Source organism: Myxocyprinus asiaticus, chromosome 13, assembly GCF_019703515.2.
Source record: "Myxocyprinus asiaticus isolate MX2 ecotype Aquarium Trade chromosome 13, UBuf_Myxa_2, whole genome shotgun sequence".
NCBI classification, from domain to species: domain Eukaryota; kingdom Metazoa; phylum Chordata; class Actinopteri; order Cypriniformes; family Catostomidae; genus Myxocyprinus; species Myxocyprinus asiaticus.
Window position 1 is genome coordinate 28,530,633 of NC_059356.1, and position 14,768 is coordinate 28,545,400.

The window sequence follows — 14,768 nt, forward strand, 5'->3', positions numbered from 1 at the left end:
AAGAAAACAAGATATCCCCACATATATGTCAAACTACACTGTGTTAATGTTTGCCAACCTTAAAAACAAGTGAAGTTTGATCAGTTGTTTAACATGTTCAGACGGTTTCCTCGTACCTGAATGAACGGCTCTTTTCCAGAATAAAATGAAATATGCAGAAAATCACAGTATTATAGTGACAGGGCAGAAGGTCTTGAAGAAGCTAGAGAAGAGAGGACACCAGCGGCAGTTTATGTAAGCTGCTGTGCTCATGATGCTGTGCCCTGCGGGCTTCCATCGTGCCGCGCACAGTGCATTTCAGTTAATAAACAGATTTCCAAATCTGTGACGATTTTGTGAGACAAGGCCTATACAGTAGAGTCCATAAAAAAATTAAAAAAATAAAAAAAACATTTTCACTTCTGTACTGTAGGCGGCGCTGTTGCTGTTCTACAAACATTCCTGCTCAGGCTAGCTGTCAGTGCTAGAGATTAATTAATATAATGAACGCTGTTAAATTTACATAATTTGGCATAACTGTTTCATTATGTTCTTTCCACGCTGTTGATGCATTCTAAGGAGTTTATAATCTGTGTTTTATGCGAGTGAGAAGAGAAAAGAGCGCTGTTGCATAAATATACGTCCTATTTATATTTGTACATGTATTTTGTTACGAGTATCTTCCAAACGGACTCCCGAAGTCAACTACTCTTTTTATAATGTCTGCATTAATGTCTGGATAATATAACACAAGGTGCTGTGATACAAATACACGTGGTATAGTGCACATTAAGAATAACAATGTACAGTAAAAAAATATGATGCATAGCCTAATATTAAAACATTATATATAAGAAATATTAGCTCAAGGTCTTTTCTTTATTTAAATTATTGCAATACTTTGTTATATTATCCTTAAGAACAATAACAATATTAATGCTAATAGGTCTAATAATTGAATCAGCAATTAGGGAAAGTGCAGGAGATCCCGTTTGGAGATGAGCAAGAACAGTTGACTCGCATGGAGGATATGGAGATCCAGATTGTGCATTGAAGATATATATATATATATATATGCGCAAAGTTGTGTAGTTTTGTTTATCTGTAAACAAACTAAATGTTCATAATTGTTTAGATAAATAAAACAGGCTACTAATACTGAGAAAAAGGACTTAGAAAAAATAAAAATATTTATGCGTGAATCTTTTAATAGTAAAAACAACAATAGTAATAATAATACCAATAATAAAAGCAGCAGCAGCACAAACACTTTGTCATTACATCGAGGGCTGTGGCCCTTGACTTTGTATTGTTGACAGAATTTGGCCCTTGGTGAAAACTAATTGGGGAACCTTGTTCTGGGGCTTAGTGGGGGCAGCACTATTACAAATGGAAAAGAAACCCCGAAGTCAACTCCCTCCACATTATTTATGAGCTGTAAAGAAAAACTCGACAATTTTGGTTCCGAGAAAGTTTCAATTAAAGCACATGAGTGCACCTCAGGTCCCTGCGGGCAGACGTGTCTTTTTTTTAAATGCAGTCTGAGTTGAGGTATTATTTCTGCGTGGTAAGTTACGTTGGTTTTAGTAACCAGCTATAATATGCAAACATTAAATAACATTTGTCAGTTTACTACTCATTTTGAAAAAGATGAGTAAACAGTTTACCCATGAAGATGAATCACCATAGGCCTATAGTTTACAGTTTTGCACATCTTTTTTAATCTGATTGCATATTAATGGATTAAGGATTAACACTTTTCATTTAAAACATAAAATGCACAACTTAACAATAATGTAGGTTTAATAAAAATGTAATTTTGCAAGAAACATGGAACTTAGCTTCCTCCACTTTTAACTGTGTAGTATACAGTTGAGACAAGGTATAAAAAATAAAAAATAGATACAGCATAGTACAGATTTAATTCAGGATTTATCAAGCCTTGGGGTCGTTTAGCTAGTTCTGTCTCACTCAATGCTTAAAATGGTGTAGAAGTGAGTAGTGTAAAACATGGTGCTAAGTCATCATAAGAAGGTGGACATCGTGTTATCAAGTTTAGCTGCAATGCCAACTAGATAAAGAATGTAAACCTTTGTAATTTATAAATTAAGCTGTTTAAAAGATGACAGGTGAATGTGTAAATGTTGTTTTTTATTCTTGGCCATTCTGGGTAATGGAATTTATCAATGTACTTTCAGGTTCTCAGCAGAGTCTCACTGGCCTGCACAAATACTTTACCTTAAATACTGTACCAGAATAAATATGAAAAAGCTCAGTGAAACAATAAAGGTATAAGCTTACAAGTACCTTTATATGTTTACTGTAGTGAAGTCGGTGTGCTGACTGAAAAAAAAAAATAACCTCACCTTGTGTAACAGTGAAATCTATATTGATAATTGTGGTAGTACTGAAAAAATGCAGACTGGCCAGTCCATGCTGTCCTTCCCACCGATTTCAATGCAGCTTTTACCCACATAATCAAGCAATTGACTTACAATATCTCACACTAGAGAGATTATAAATACTAGACCAAAATCAATATCCCAATGGCTAAATTGCAAAGAAATGTGTGAGTTTGTTCACTGATATATCTGAGATCACTCTGTTGTTACTTTCACCAACATGGTGGTGCTATTTTTTGTAAACAGTCAACACTGTTGTTTATTTGCATTCTTGTACAGTTAGCATCTACTGATTTAATGTTATGTGCAACGAGTAATGAAACCGTAACGTCCTATTTATCAAAGATTCTAGTTAATCTGAGAAAATATAGAATTGTGCCCCTTAATGCAATAATACAGAGCTGGAAAAGAAGACAAGACGTTGACCATATGATTTCCTCTAAATTAGGAGAAAAAGCAGTCACATTTGTTGTTGAACTACTACTAAAAGTCTTTAAAAAAAAACTAAAAATGGTTAAGAAAAGAGTCTCACTTTTTCCTTGGAAGTCAGGGCACAACTTTATCTCTTAAGTGAGCCTCAAAATCACTACAGTTCTCTTCAGTACAAATAAAATCCAAAATGCATGCATTTATCTCCAGCGTTTAAATACACACTGTAGTTCTCTTCCAATGTCTTTCGCTGACTAAATTATATTGTACAATTTTTACTGGGGAAAACAAATGCTGTAGCTAGGTGACATTTTGTCAGTTTAAAATTCAGTTGCCTGGAAGTAAAAAAAAAAAAATAAAAATCAAACATCAATCTGTTACACCTATTTACACATTCACTGTTCCTTGAGATATGGAACTGATAGTACATATCCCCCATCCCACAGCTATCTCAAAAATTGTGTAGGTGAAAGAATATGTGATGTGCCCAATTAGCACTCTTGAACAAATGGTCTTTGATACGGTGAGAAAATTCAGGTCGCACTCACGTTTCTAAAGAAAAGCAGATGGGGTAAAGTCAACATTCTATTCTTAAATCTTTCATTCATTCTCACACACAAAATCCATCTTAATAGTAATAAATGCATAAGCTATAAGACAATTTAAAATGTGCACCCTTCTCCGAAAGAAAGAAAGAAAGTGTGTATCGTCTTAATCTCTCCCTCTTGATTGTATACTTTCAAACACTTTCAGTGTTCTTTATATCATATCACATTTCGCTAGCCATAAATATTTATAGCAAGACAAGAAAGAAAGAAAGAGGGACAGGAAGGAGGGTTGAGTACACAAGTTTACATGATGTTAACACATAAGGGGGAACAAAGCAGTATAACAAAAACTGTCACTCAATAGCCTTGTTGGGCCCAAACACGTGCAAGGGATGAGATTTTTCAAACTTGTTCAAGCAGATGGATAAAATAAGTCTTTGTCAAATCATGTTGAGAAATACAATGAAGCAGACTCTCTATCCTCTTTTTCCTCTTCGTCCATCTTGCGGCCATGCTTTCTGAAATACTTGTACCTCTGGACATAAAGCTTGACCAGGTTACTCACTTTAACCGGGTTGATCTCGCCTGTTCGGCTGTGACAAATCTGTGAGGTACAAATCAGATTTAGTCATACATGGACAATGTAAAACCACACATTTTGAACAACTGAGGACACTCTTTTTAGATATTTACATTTACAATTTTTAAGTCTTCACATCAAGGCCAACATAAAAACATAGTTACCTTGTGCACAGCTTTCCTTAAGATATCTTTGTATTCGTCTTTGTTGATGTCTTTGCGTTGGTAGTATGGCTTGATGGCCAATTTGACTTCCTCGATTGCCCTCTCCTGGGTGTGCAGCTTCTTCATATACTAAGCAAAAGCAAATTATTTAGAATTAAATATAATAGATGTTATGAATGCCTGAGTGGTGAGAGAGTGAGAGAGTGTGAGAGAGAGAGTGTGTGTGTGTGTGTAATGTTAAGCTAAGTGTAGATACCTTGTCAGGGTCTTTACTTTCACTGTCCCAGCCCATTTCACTTGAGCCCCCTGTCGCCCCTGACATTCCTGCTGGCAATGGAGGAGGTGGAGTCTGAGCACAGCCTCCACCCATTGAGAGTCCAGGGTGCAAGTGTGATGGAGGGGTTTTGGTGCAGCCAACCAATGGGACAGAGCTGTGGAGAATAAACTGTGCAGGATTGGGTCCTGTAGGTGGAGCATGTGATGGAGGAGGAGGAGGAACTTGTGATGACAGAGATGAGGATAATGGAGCGTGTGGCTGTGACTGGTTCTGATTAGCCTGTGAGAGAATCTGTGGAAAATGAAAAGAGAGAATCTTTCAAGTTACTTAACTAAATCAGTTAATAAATAACTACATTCTCATTATTGTTATTATTATTAATAATAATAAAGTTATAATTATACCACAGATTTTACCTGACTTGTGGCCTGGATGAACTCTTGTGCTTTGGCTCTGCTGGCTATATTGGCCTCTTCCATTTTGAAGAGGAGGGCTGTCACTGAAAAGGGTTTATACGTCAATCATTTAGCAGCAGTACATTGTCAATAATCTCAGTATAATGCTGAGTTCACATTGAATTACTGTGACTATGAGATGGCAACTCAGAAATTCTACTTGAAGCTGTTCACTTCCTGGGACCACGGAAGTTATTTCATTCCAGGCTTGGGGATTAGCGGAATACTTGTAATGGCATAATGTAATCAGGGTACAAAAAAAAATTGTAACTGTAATCTGTTACAGTTACATAAAAACTCAACGTATTCAGATTAGTTACATTTGGTAAAAATTGGGATTACTAGTAGGATTACAATTTTCGATATATAAAAAAATAAACAAAAGATCCTCCTGACATAAAATGATAAAGACCGCTGCTTGCTTTATAGTGGTACAGATGTGATCAGATGTGCGCTGGAGAGCTCTTCTGGTTCTCTCGTGACTCACGTGAATCTGGTGCCAGTTACTGTCGCATGTGTAAATAACACCTGTCTCACATCAACGCTGCGCTCTCCGAACGAGGTCAAACCATTAAATGGGCTGTTTCACCGCAATGGCCACTGGAGAAATATTAAAATTTTTGTGGAAATTCCGACATTCTTGTCACTTCAATGGAGAAAAGTGAAACAACGTTACAGTTCATTGCAAATTACCTTCTGCGGTTTTCCAAGGACCCGATACATAATTTAAAGAAGCATTTAAAGATAAGACCCACACGAAAATCATGTTAGCTGGGATAGCTAAAATTAGTCATAAGTGTTCCCTAATTTTTCAGTCAGACCTTCTTTCGATTGTTTTCATGGGAGAAGGAATAGAAGCTGAGAAGCGACCACTCCCCCCGGCGAACAGCCAGTATTCATGTACACGGGACGCCTACTGTCGAAGGTTTAGTGTGACATCCTAATTTCAGTTGAAACTCTAAAATTGTTCTCTGAAATGCTTTCATGTTGTATTGACAACTGTAATTGGGACAGTATTTATTTTTTCTTTGTTGAAAAAAATCAAAATTGTACTCATGAATACCAAATGAATTGAAAATTTTATTACGTTCTTAGAGAGTGCAATGGGTAATTTATCTGACGTTGACACTTATTATAAATGTATCGTTAAGATGTTCAAAAGTATGGGTGAAGGAGAAATACTGGCAAATATAACATTTGAAAACTCAGAAAGTAGGATTAAGTAAATCAAGACACACTAAAAAGGTTTAAATCTATTTTTATCTATTCTTTAAAACAATATTTTAATATTTTATTTTTAATTAATTGATTTTTTTGTCATTACAATCCTCAAACATAAACACAGAATCAACCATAAACATTAGCTGGTGATGTTTGACTGTGGATCATGAGCAAGCAGAGGACAGGTACTGGAGGCACTTCATTAATAATGATGATGATGATGATGATGAAGATAGCCTGTGATCTACCTACTGCAGTCAAAAGTTAATGAATGGTCAGTGCCAATTAGTCTACATAATAACTGCAATACATGACAGAATTCAACTTTGTAGTGTTTTTGAATCTGAGGTATATCCTGTCAGATTTTCTATAACCAATACATAATTGAGTGCATCTGTTCTAACTGTATTTGCTTTATGAGAAAATAAACTATTTTCTGTAATAGATCACCTGATTTGGCTAAAAATGAGTTGTTCTACATTTGAACATATTCTGTTTTCCTATTAAGGAGGCAGTGTCCCTGTTTTTCATGTTTTTTTTCTTATACTGTATATAATAATAGCTACATCACTCATAACATTATTCAAATATGGTTTGTTTGCATTCAGAAAGCATGATTAAAAATCTTTGAGAAAATATTGCTTTTCTCTTGACTTTATTCACATATGCGATCTTGAGGTAATCAAAAAGTAACAAAGTAATCTGATTACATTACTTTCTTATTTAGGTAACTGGATTAAGTTACTGAATACATTTTTACTAAGTAATCTGTATTTGTAACGGATTACATTTAAATCCCAACCCTGTCTATTTCTATGGCAACACTCAAACGGCAAAATGGCTTTGCTGGTAATAACACAGGGTTTTTCCTGGATCAAAAATTGTCTTCGGTGGTGGATGACATACACGGTCATCACATATGTGATGCAGTTTGTTTTGTTTTTACATGATTGAAATTAATATTTAAAATATGTAGTTGCATTTCATGTTTGTAATGAATATGATTTATTTTTGATCATCTGAGCATCTACAAACTTCTGAATTCAACCATTTTTGTATTGCAAGGAGCTGTGGGAAATCAAACTTAACACCTTATTTCTATGGGCCAAGTTATAATATTCATCAGTAAACCACTTTATGGATTTAGGACTGTCCTTCTATAGAGGAAATGTTTGTTTCCTAGTTCATAACAGAGATTGTTTTCCTTTTACCAGACTCTTAACCCTGCAAAGAATGACATATGAAAGAACTGTCAGAAAATGTTTTGACATTAAACTGTTTTTAGTACCATTTGATAAAATATAAAAAGAAATTGTAAAAAAATAATAATAATTTTGCACGTTTAAAAATAATATGTATCATATTTGATACATTAGGCTTTAAAGGTCATTATCCTCCTGAGGCCCAGCAATTAATTTTTGTATAGGACATTTGTTATTTCAGTTTTTTTTAGCCCATACATGATACAGTGGTAAATCTTGGGGTATTATCAGAGGACTCCCTGGGCTTTTCAGAGATACCAAATGTTTGAAAGTCTGGCCATGACAACTTCCTCTCCTTGGTCTATAAATATGGACTGAAATGTATCACAGTTCAATTCAACACTTCAAAAACAATATGAAAAATAAAAATATATATATTATTTTTTCAATAAACAATTTCTATCATATGTATTTTATGCACCAAACACTATTTTGACATTTTAAAAAGGGAAATTGTAAAACTTTTTTTTCTGGGTCTCAGGAATTTATGACAAGATAACAACTACACTTTTTACACTAAGTGAGACTTAATTGCTCCTTAAAGCAAAGCGCCAGTCAGTGTGAAATTTCTTATGACCACTATATTCTGTGTTTATCTTCTATTTGAGTGGTTATTAAATACATTTACATCAGAAGGTATGCGTTAAACACTCACATGCTAAAACCCCTCCAGCAGTGCAGTCCACTCCAGTTTGAAGACTCCACGGTAATGGTGGAGCTGGTGGGGGTGGAGGTGGTGGCGGCTTGTTTACAGAAGATGAGGACACTGAAGAGGAGGAGGATGAAGAGGGGTCATTTGCCAGAAGAGCACTGGAATGAGAGAGGGAAGCTGATACTAAAGCTGATGAAGAAGTGGAGCATGGTGGTGACGCCTTCTGATCATCTGGTAGGAGAGATTTAGCATTGGAAGTGGACTGTGATATGCTATCCCCCCTGATCTGTGATGACAGCAGGCTGGGAGGGCTGGGTGGTGACTTTGCGGGAATGAGAGATAAGGGTTTGGACTGACCAGGGCACTCCTCAGAGAGGAACGATGGCTCTGGCGTCTTGCAGCTACTATCAACAGTTTGAGAGTCTGGGGATGACTCTCTAGTGTCTCGAGAGGGAGGCACAGACAATGGGGATGTGTGTGGTGGTGAGGAGGTTGGTGGAAGGATACTTGCTGATGAGGAAGTGGAGGATGAGGAAGATGATGGAGTGGGGCCAGGGAGAGCAGGAGGAGGACTGGATGGCTTGGATCCAACCCCAACCAATGGCTGCATTTCTGTTGATACTCCCACCCAACCACCACCAACCATGCTAGAATTACTATTAGAGCTTTTAGCATCACTTCCGTCCACAGATAGCCCTTTCTCTCTGGGCTTCTTTCCAGGTCTCCTTCGACGTTTCGTTGCCAAAGATGATGTAGGGGAAGAGGCAGATGAGGACGTAGATGTAGCAGAGCTTGGCTTGACTTTTTTTGACTTCAGTCCACTTGGATTGGTTGAGGACGGAGGCCCAAGGATGTTGCGTTGTTTCCCTGATTTGCTTAGGTCTTTGCCTCTCCCTGGAAGAGCCAGAGTCTCCGAGCAGGGCTTTAGAAACGGTGACCGGCTCTCATTGTCCCTGCGGAACACCACAGCAATAGACCCACCAACAACTGAGGGCCCTGATGCTCCACTAACAACCCCACCAGATCCAAGGTCAATGCCCAACTTCCCAGAGTTACCGGTGGTGCTGCTAACACCCTCTCGCACAAGGACAGACACTTTAGACTGGAGCTTACCCTTTCTGCTACTACCACTAAGCTTCTTGGACCTGCCTGATCGCCCAGAATCCTTCTTCCCTGTTTTATCTTTACCAGTTTTCCGTCCTCTTTGAGCAGTGGATGAGGACGCTGTAGGTTGAAGGGACATGATGTTGCCTGAGGATGCAGAATGAGGTGGTGAGAGAGATGACAGGATGTTTTTACTTGTGGCTTTTGGTCTATGAGAAGAGGAAGAGGTGGTGGATTCAGACTGACCAACTTTCTTGACAAATCTAGATTTCTTCTTCAAATGATGTCGGCTTGCTTTGGGTGCAGTGGATTTCATTCTGGGGCTGGGAAGGGGGGGCTCAGGAGGAGGAGGAAGCAACGGTGAGTCCTCCAGTGAGGGGTAGTCTGAATCCAGAGCTTCACCATCCAAAGAGAGCATGTCTGCCTCAGGCCGATCTGATTCATATCTATGGTAACGAGGAGGGGTGAGGGAGGAAGGTCGAGACCTGCTCCTATGCTCCTCTTCCTTTCCCTCCTCATCATCTGATCGTCTCCTTCGTTTCTTCTTTCTCTTATGGTGTTTGTCTGAGCTCTGGGATCGGCTGCGGGAGTGGCACTGATCAAGAGGTGGTGAACCTGGGACTGTGGTGGTGGTTGTAGTGGTGGTAACAGTGATGGTGCGTTTGATAGCAAAAAGATCAGAGCCATTGAGATCCTGAATAGATGGTGGTACAACAGGTCTGCTATCTCTTCTCCTGTCCCTGTCTCTTTCCCTCACCATTCCTTTCTCTCTCTCTCTTCTGACACTGCTTCCTCTGCTCCTTCTTGTACTCCCTCTCTCTCTGCTGCTTGATCTTCTGGTATCTTTATCTCGATCTCTCTTTTGTCCATCTCTTCTTCTGGAATCTCTGTCGCTCTTTCTGTCCTGCTCATCTCGCCACCTGTCCCTATCCCCGTCTCTTTCATGATTCCTGTCTCTCGCTCTCTCCTTTTCTTTTTCTCTGTCTCTATCTTTGTAGCGGTCCTCAGAGTGGCTGGACCATGATCTGCGACTGTGTGTTCGGTGGGAGGCATTCTGAGAGTGGGAGCAAGATGAATGTTCTGGAGTGCTCTGACGTCTCTTTTTCCTCTTGCGACTATCACTTCTGCTACTTCTCCCTCTGTCCCTTTCCTTTTCTTTGTACTCTCTTCCACTCCTCTTTACACTGTCCCTGTCTTTGCTCTCTGTCCTCCCTCTACCTGACTCCTTCCCCTCTTTCCTTTTTTTCCTCTTTTCCTTCTCCCCTCTTCCCTCTTTCCGCTTGCGTCCATCCCTGTCCTTTGAACTCTTGGAGGATTTGTGACTCCTTTCTTTATTGGGGGATAGGGCTGGAGAAGTGGGAAAAGAAGGAGAGGGCAAAGACAAAACAGTGGCAGGTGGAGGTGATATGGATGCAGAGGAAGGGCAAGATCTGAACCTCTCTTTCCGCCTGCTCGTCAGTTTTCGTCTCAGATCTCCCACACCCACAGAAGCCACTGGTTCCCTTTCCCATTCTTCATCAGCACGGACAGATACAAATCCATCACCCTCTAAGACCCGTAAGATCCTCTCTGGTTTTGGGCCACTCCCCTGAAGGTAAGAGGGACTGCTTGAGGATGGAAGCAACACCTCCCTTCTTTCAATCACCCGTTCTCTTCCTCTTTCAGTGGCCCCCACTATCTCTCCTTCTTCTATATCAGAGTGTTCAGAGTCTATTCTCTTTTCTCTTAGATTTTTTACTTGTTCTCTCATTCCATCCTTGATTGATTGCTTGCTGTTAATGTCCAAAGTTACATTATTAAACATGCAAGATGGAGTGACAATTTCTGTTGAATCTGGAGGACCACCCTCTGTTCCAGCAGCTGCCCCTATTTCCAATGTTCTATCATCGGTCATAAAATTCCCTTCACTGTTAATGCTGCTTCCTCCCTCGTTCTCCCCATCCATACATTTTTTCTCTTCCTCTGTTTCAGAGGCTGGAGAACCAGTAGGTTCAAAAGGATCATACTTGTCAACTTCTTCATCCTCATCCTCAGTGGATGCCTGTTCTCTCTCCCCCTCAGTTGGGTAAAATGGATCATATATGTCATTCTCTACACCCTCCCTTTGTCCATCATTGCATGGATGTGTGGATGAAGCAGATGTGTGGAGTGGAGGATTAGAAGAAGACGGCACAGACAGTGATGATGGCACAAAAGAGGATGAAGTGGATGATACACAGTCTCCAGTTCCTTTGCTGGCTCTGCTGTCTACTGCATGACCTCTGCCCTCATTCTCATGGTAGTTTGTACCCTTTCCACCAGGAGAGGATGATGAGGGGGATGAGGGGGAGGAGGAAGGGGAAGAGGGAGCAGATGAAGGAGATGATGGCGAGTTGGAGGGTGATGAGGGGAGAGGGCTTTTGGCGATCTCTATGACTCTTTGAGTGGTTGTGAGGGAACAGGGCGGTTTCATCAGTCCAGAGGACTGAATTAGACGTGAACACCATCTGGGATTTTTTATACTTGGCGATGGCGGCATGAGAAAATGTCCACTTAAAAAGTATCCTAATGAAAACAGACAAAAGAAAATATAGAAATAGGTTTGGTCACAATCAATGTTTACATCAGCAAAGATAAGCAAAGGATCTGAACTTACCTGGCTTCTGGTAGCCACCATTGGGGGTAATAGATGTCAACAAAGCAAGAGATGAGCCATCCTCTACTCTCACTTCTGCTGTTAGCTCCACATCAAAGTCACTAAAGAAAAAGAAAATAGTATAGTACAGAAATGTCCTAATCTTCAAAGTAGATGTACAAGAGTACATGTAAAACCTTTAAATAACACTGTTTAATAATGCAAAGGCATTGTTTAATAATACAAAGGCAGTCACAGCATTAACACACAACCATCCCATCATTGAAATTAAGCATAGAAATTCTTCTACTTTCAAAACCATGATTCAAATTTTGGACAGGACATATACTACTTAGTTCAGTTATGATCTTATTGTCAAGCACCTCATTTCAATTTTTAAACTGTTTTTTTTAGTCAGTTTTAGTCTTATGAAGAAAATTTATTTTTGAAATTAGTTGATATTTCGTCATGTCATAATGACATAATTTTAGTCAACGAAAATATCATATTTTAGTTGATGACAATGTCCAAAAAAAACAAAAAGACATAAAAGACCAAAATAAAATAATATAAACATTTAGAAAAAATTTATAAGTATTTTCTTAATTTAAAATGTGTCAAACTGATAAAAGATACATAGAAAATAAAGTACAACTGTCCTTGTTGTGAAAACCTTAGCTCCTGAAATAATAGCATATAATGAATACACTGAAGTATTAGCTACTCTTCGTTAGCCTATTGTATTCTGAATTCTTCATGCTATAGAGTGTATTCATTTTTTATTGTGTTTAGCTACCTTAGGATTTGGCATCGTGCATAGTGTTTCTTTACGGAATACGAATATTCAGAATGCTAGTCTTTACGCATAATATGACTAGGTGCATAATTTAGTTCAAGTTCACCTGTTCTTTTGCTTCATTGTCTGTGCAGATGTAAGTTGTGTAATATTAAATAAATGTTGGAGATACAGTAAATAATCTCATGTTTAAACAGAATGCATTTGAGAGAGGTAATCCATTTTAAAGCGGTTCATTTTGCAGTTGTTCAACTCACCCCTCGAGCGGGGAAATCCCCAACATACATGTTGGATTAGATAAATCCATTTCTTCTTCTGTTTATTTATGGCACTGTTAATATCTTGCAGTATAATTTTTTCCCACCATATTTTTGTGAACAGTATGCTTTAATAAAATCTTGTAATTATCATTATGATGCTTCTTTTTTGTCTCTTATTTGTTATTGTTGGCAAAATAAATAATAAAACCTTTGTTAAATTACATTATAGTCAGTAGTTTCATTGATGAGATTAACACTGAGCACCTACCAGTCCAGGTACTGAGGTTGTGAGCTGAGCTGAGGCACAAGGAATACAGGCTCAGAGGAAGCAACAACAGAAGACCCCTACAAGAATGCAAAACAAAAGACATGTCGCAAGGGTCAATTTAGGACAGCGGAATTCAGAGAGGGTAAATTAGATAGACACATACAAGCGATATGAAGAAGACAGTAATAATGATTGTTTAACCCAAACACATAAGAATGCAGCATGAAATCGGAATGAAAAAGAAATACAAATTTACTACAGTACAGTAATCTAATAATAACAACAATAATATTCAGTACAAGCCTATTTTACAACAATAATATTCAACTTGACTTATCATTACTCGCTAATTTGTGAACATGGGAGCTACTATTACAATGTAATTTTATGCATTTTTGTTCTTTTATAACAGTTCTGGCCAAATTGTGTAGACCAACTCACAATTACACAAACAACCTAATTTTAGATAGCCATTTTACTTTACCAGTTCACTAGGCTCATCCTCTGAGTTCTCTCTGTTTCCTTGGAAACATCTTAAGCCAACTGTCCTCCTGTCTGTTTTAGACTCAATTTTCTCCTCTTCATCTGGACATTCTTCAGTCTGTGACTACAACAAGACAGAAGATACAAGCTAAAGGGCACACTAAAGTTTTCAGCAGAGAGTACAGTGCATGAAGTTAACAGAATCTCATTATATGCAAAATACAGAATTACAATGACAACCCAACTGGTTCCTACAGTAACGAGTACAGTTGGTTATCTCAAGATTTTACCTTTACATGACAACTTACCTTGGCGGGCACGACTTCATCATCATTGTAATCCTGCCCATCTGTTCCCATCTAGAGACAATATACAGCACTTAAATGTTATATTATAACCACATACAGATCTAAAACAAAGGATCTACATTCATCATCAAGGTGCACATGCTCTCAAATGATTAACAGTTCCGAAGGATCTGGGAAAACTACTTCTGCACCAAATCTCTGTCCACGACATGAAGACTATTCACGGAAACCTGATAACTTGAGTAAACTGAAGAGAAAGCTTAAACTGTATTGACAATCGACACTGTACCTTCATATCTAGACACTGATAGTGAGCACTAGATTAATTGTCATCTGGGATGCTACATACATCTAATCAATCCTATCTACGACGGATGCTCCACTGCAGTGTCTGTCTGTGTGCCTACTTATAAACGTCATGAAATAACGGTAACACTACACGTTAAAAAAATCCCAAATAGTCTCTTGCTGAATACACTCTGTGTTACTAGTAGAATGTCTTATCAATGCTTAGTTTTAAGCAACATGCACACACTAGCTGCCATAATCTATAGCCTTCACTTTGTCGTCCATAGCGGTTAGCTGGCTAGCTAAGTTGACATGCTATTTGAATCGTTTACCTTCATAGTGAAGAGAGGAGCCAGCCGGTAAATCCCAAAGCTGAGAACCCGCTAAACCCCTTTAAAGTGTTTGTGTAAACTTTAAAACGGCATGCAAAGGCATGAAACATTTTTTTCTTTTTAAGAGCACAATAAGAGGCCCATCCCATTCGATTCCGCCATTTTACTTCCCCATCTGAAAATCTGCCGGCCACACGGGTTTATGGGAAATGTAGTTTTGTCAAGAGAGTTCGTCTCGTTCTGTGATAAGATGATGGAGGTAGAAGGCGGAATGTCTGCATAATAAAACGTCTCTGTAAAGAAAACGAAATGAAAGCAAACACGGACTAACCTAGAAAATATTTAG

The 14,768-nt window shown here is 38.5% G+C and overlaps 1 protein-coding gene across 1 annotated transcript; it reads right to left on the reverse strand.

Moving 5' to 3' along the window:
* Window positions 1-1,764: 1,764 nt before the first annotated feature.
* Window positions 1,765-14,594, reverse strand: LOC127450449 (splicing factor, arginine/serine-rich 19-like). Its single transcript, XM_051714556.1, has 10 exons — window positions 14,423-14,594; window positions 13,803-13,853; window positions 13,496-13,618; window positions 13,012-13,088; window positions 11,709-11,809; window positions 7,973-11,617; window positions 4,796-4,878; window positions 4,359-4,670; window positions 4,103-4,231; window positions 1,765-3,962 (listed from the first exon to the last, which is right to left on the reverse strand). The coding sequence occupies exons 1-10, from the start codon at window positions 14,426-14,428 to the stop codon at window positions 3,804-3,806; spliced, it is 4,686 nt and encodes a 1,561-aa protein (XP_051570516.1). The 5' UTR covers window positions 14,429-14,594; the 3' UTR covers window positions 1,765-3,803.
* Window positions 14,595-14,768: the final 174 nt, after the last annotated feature.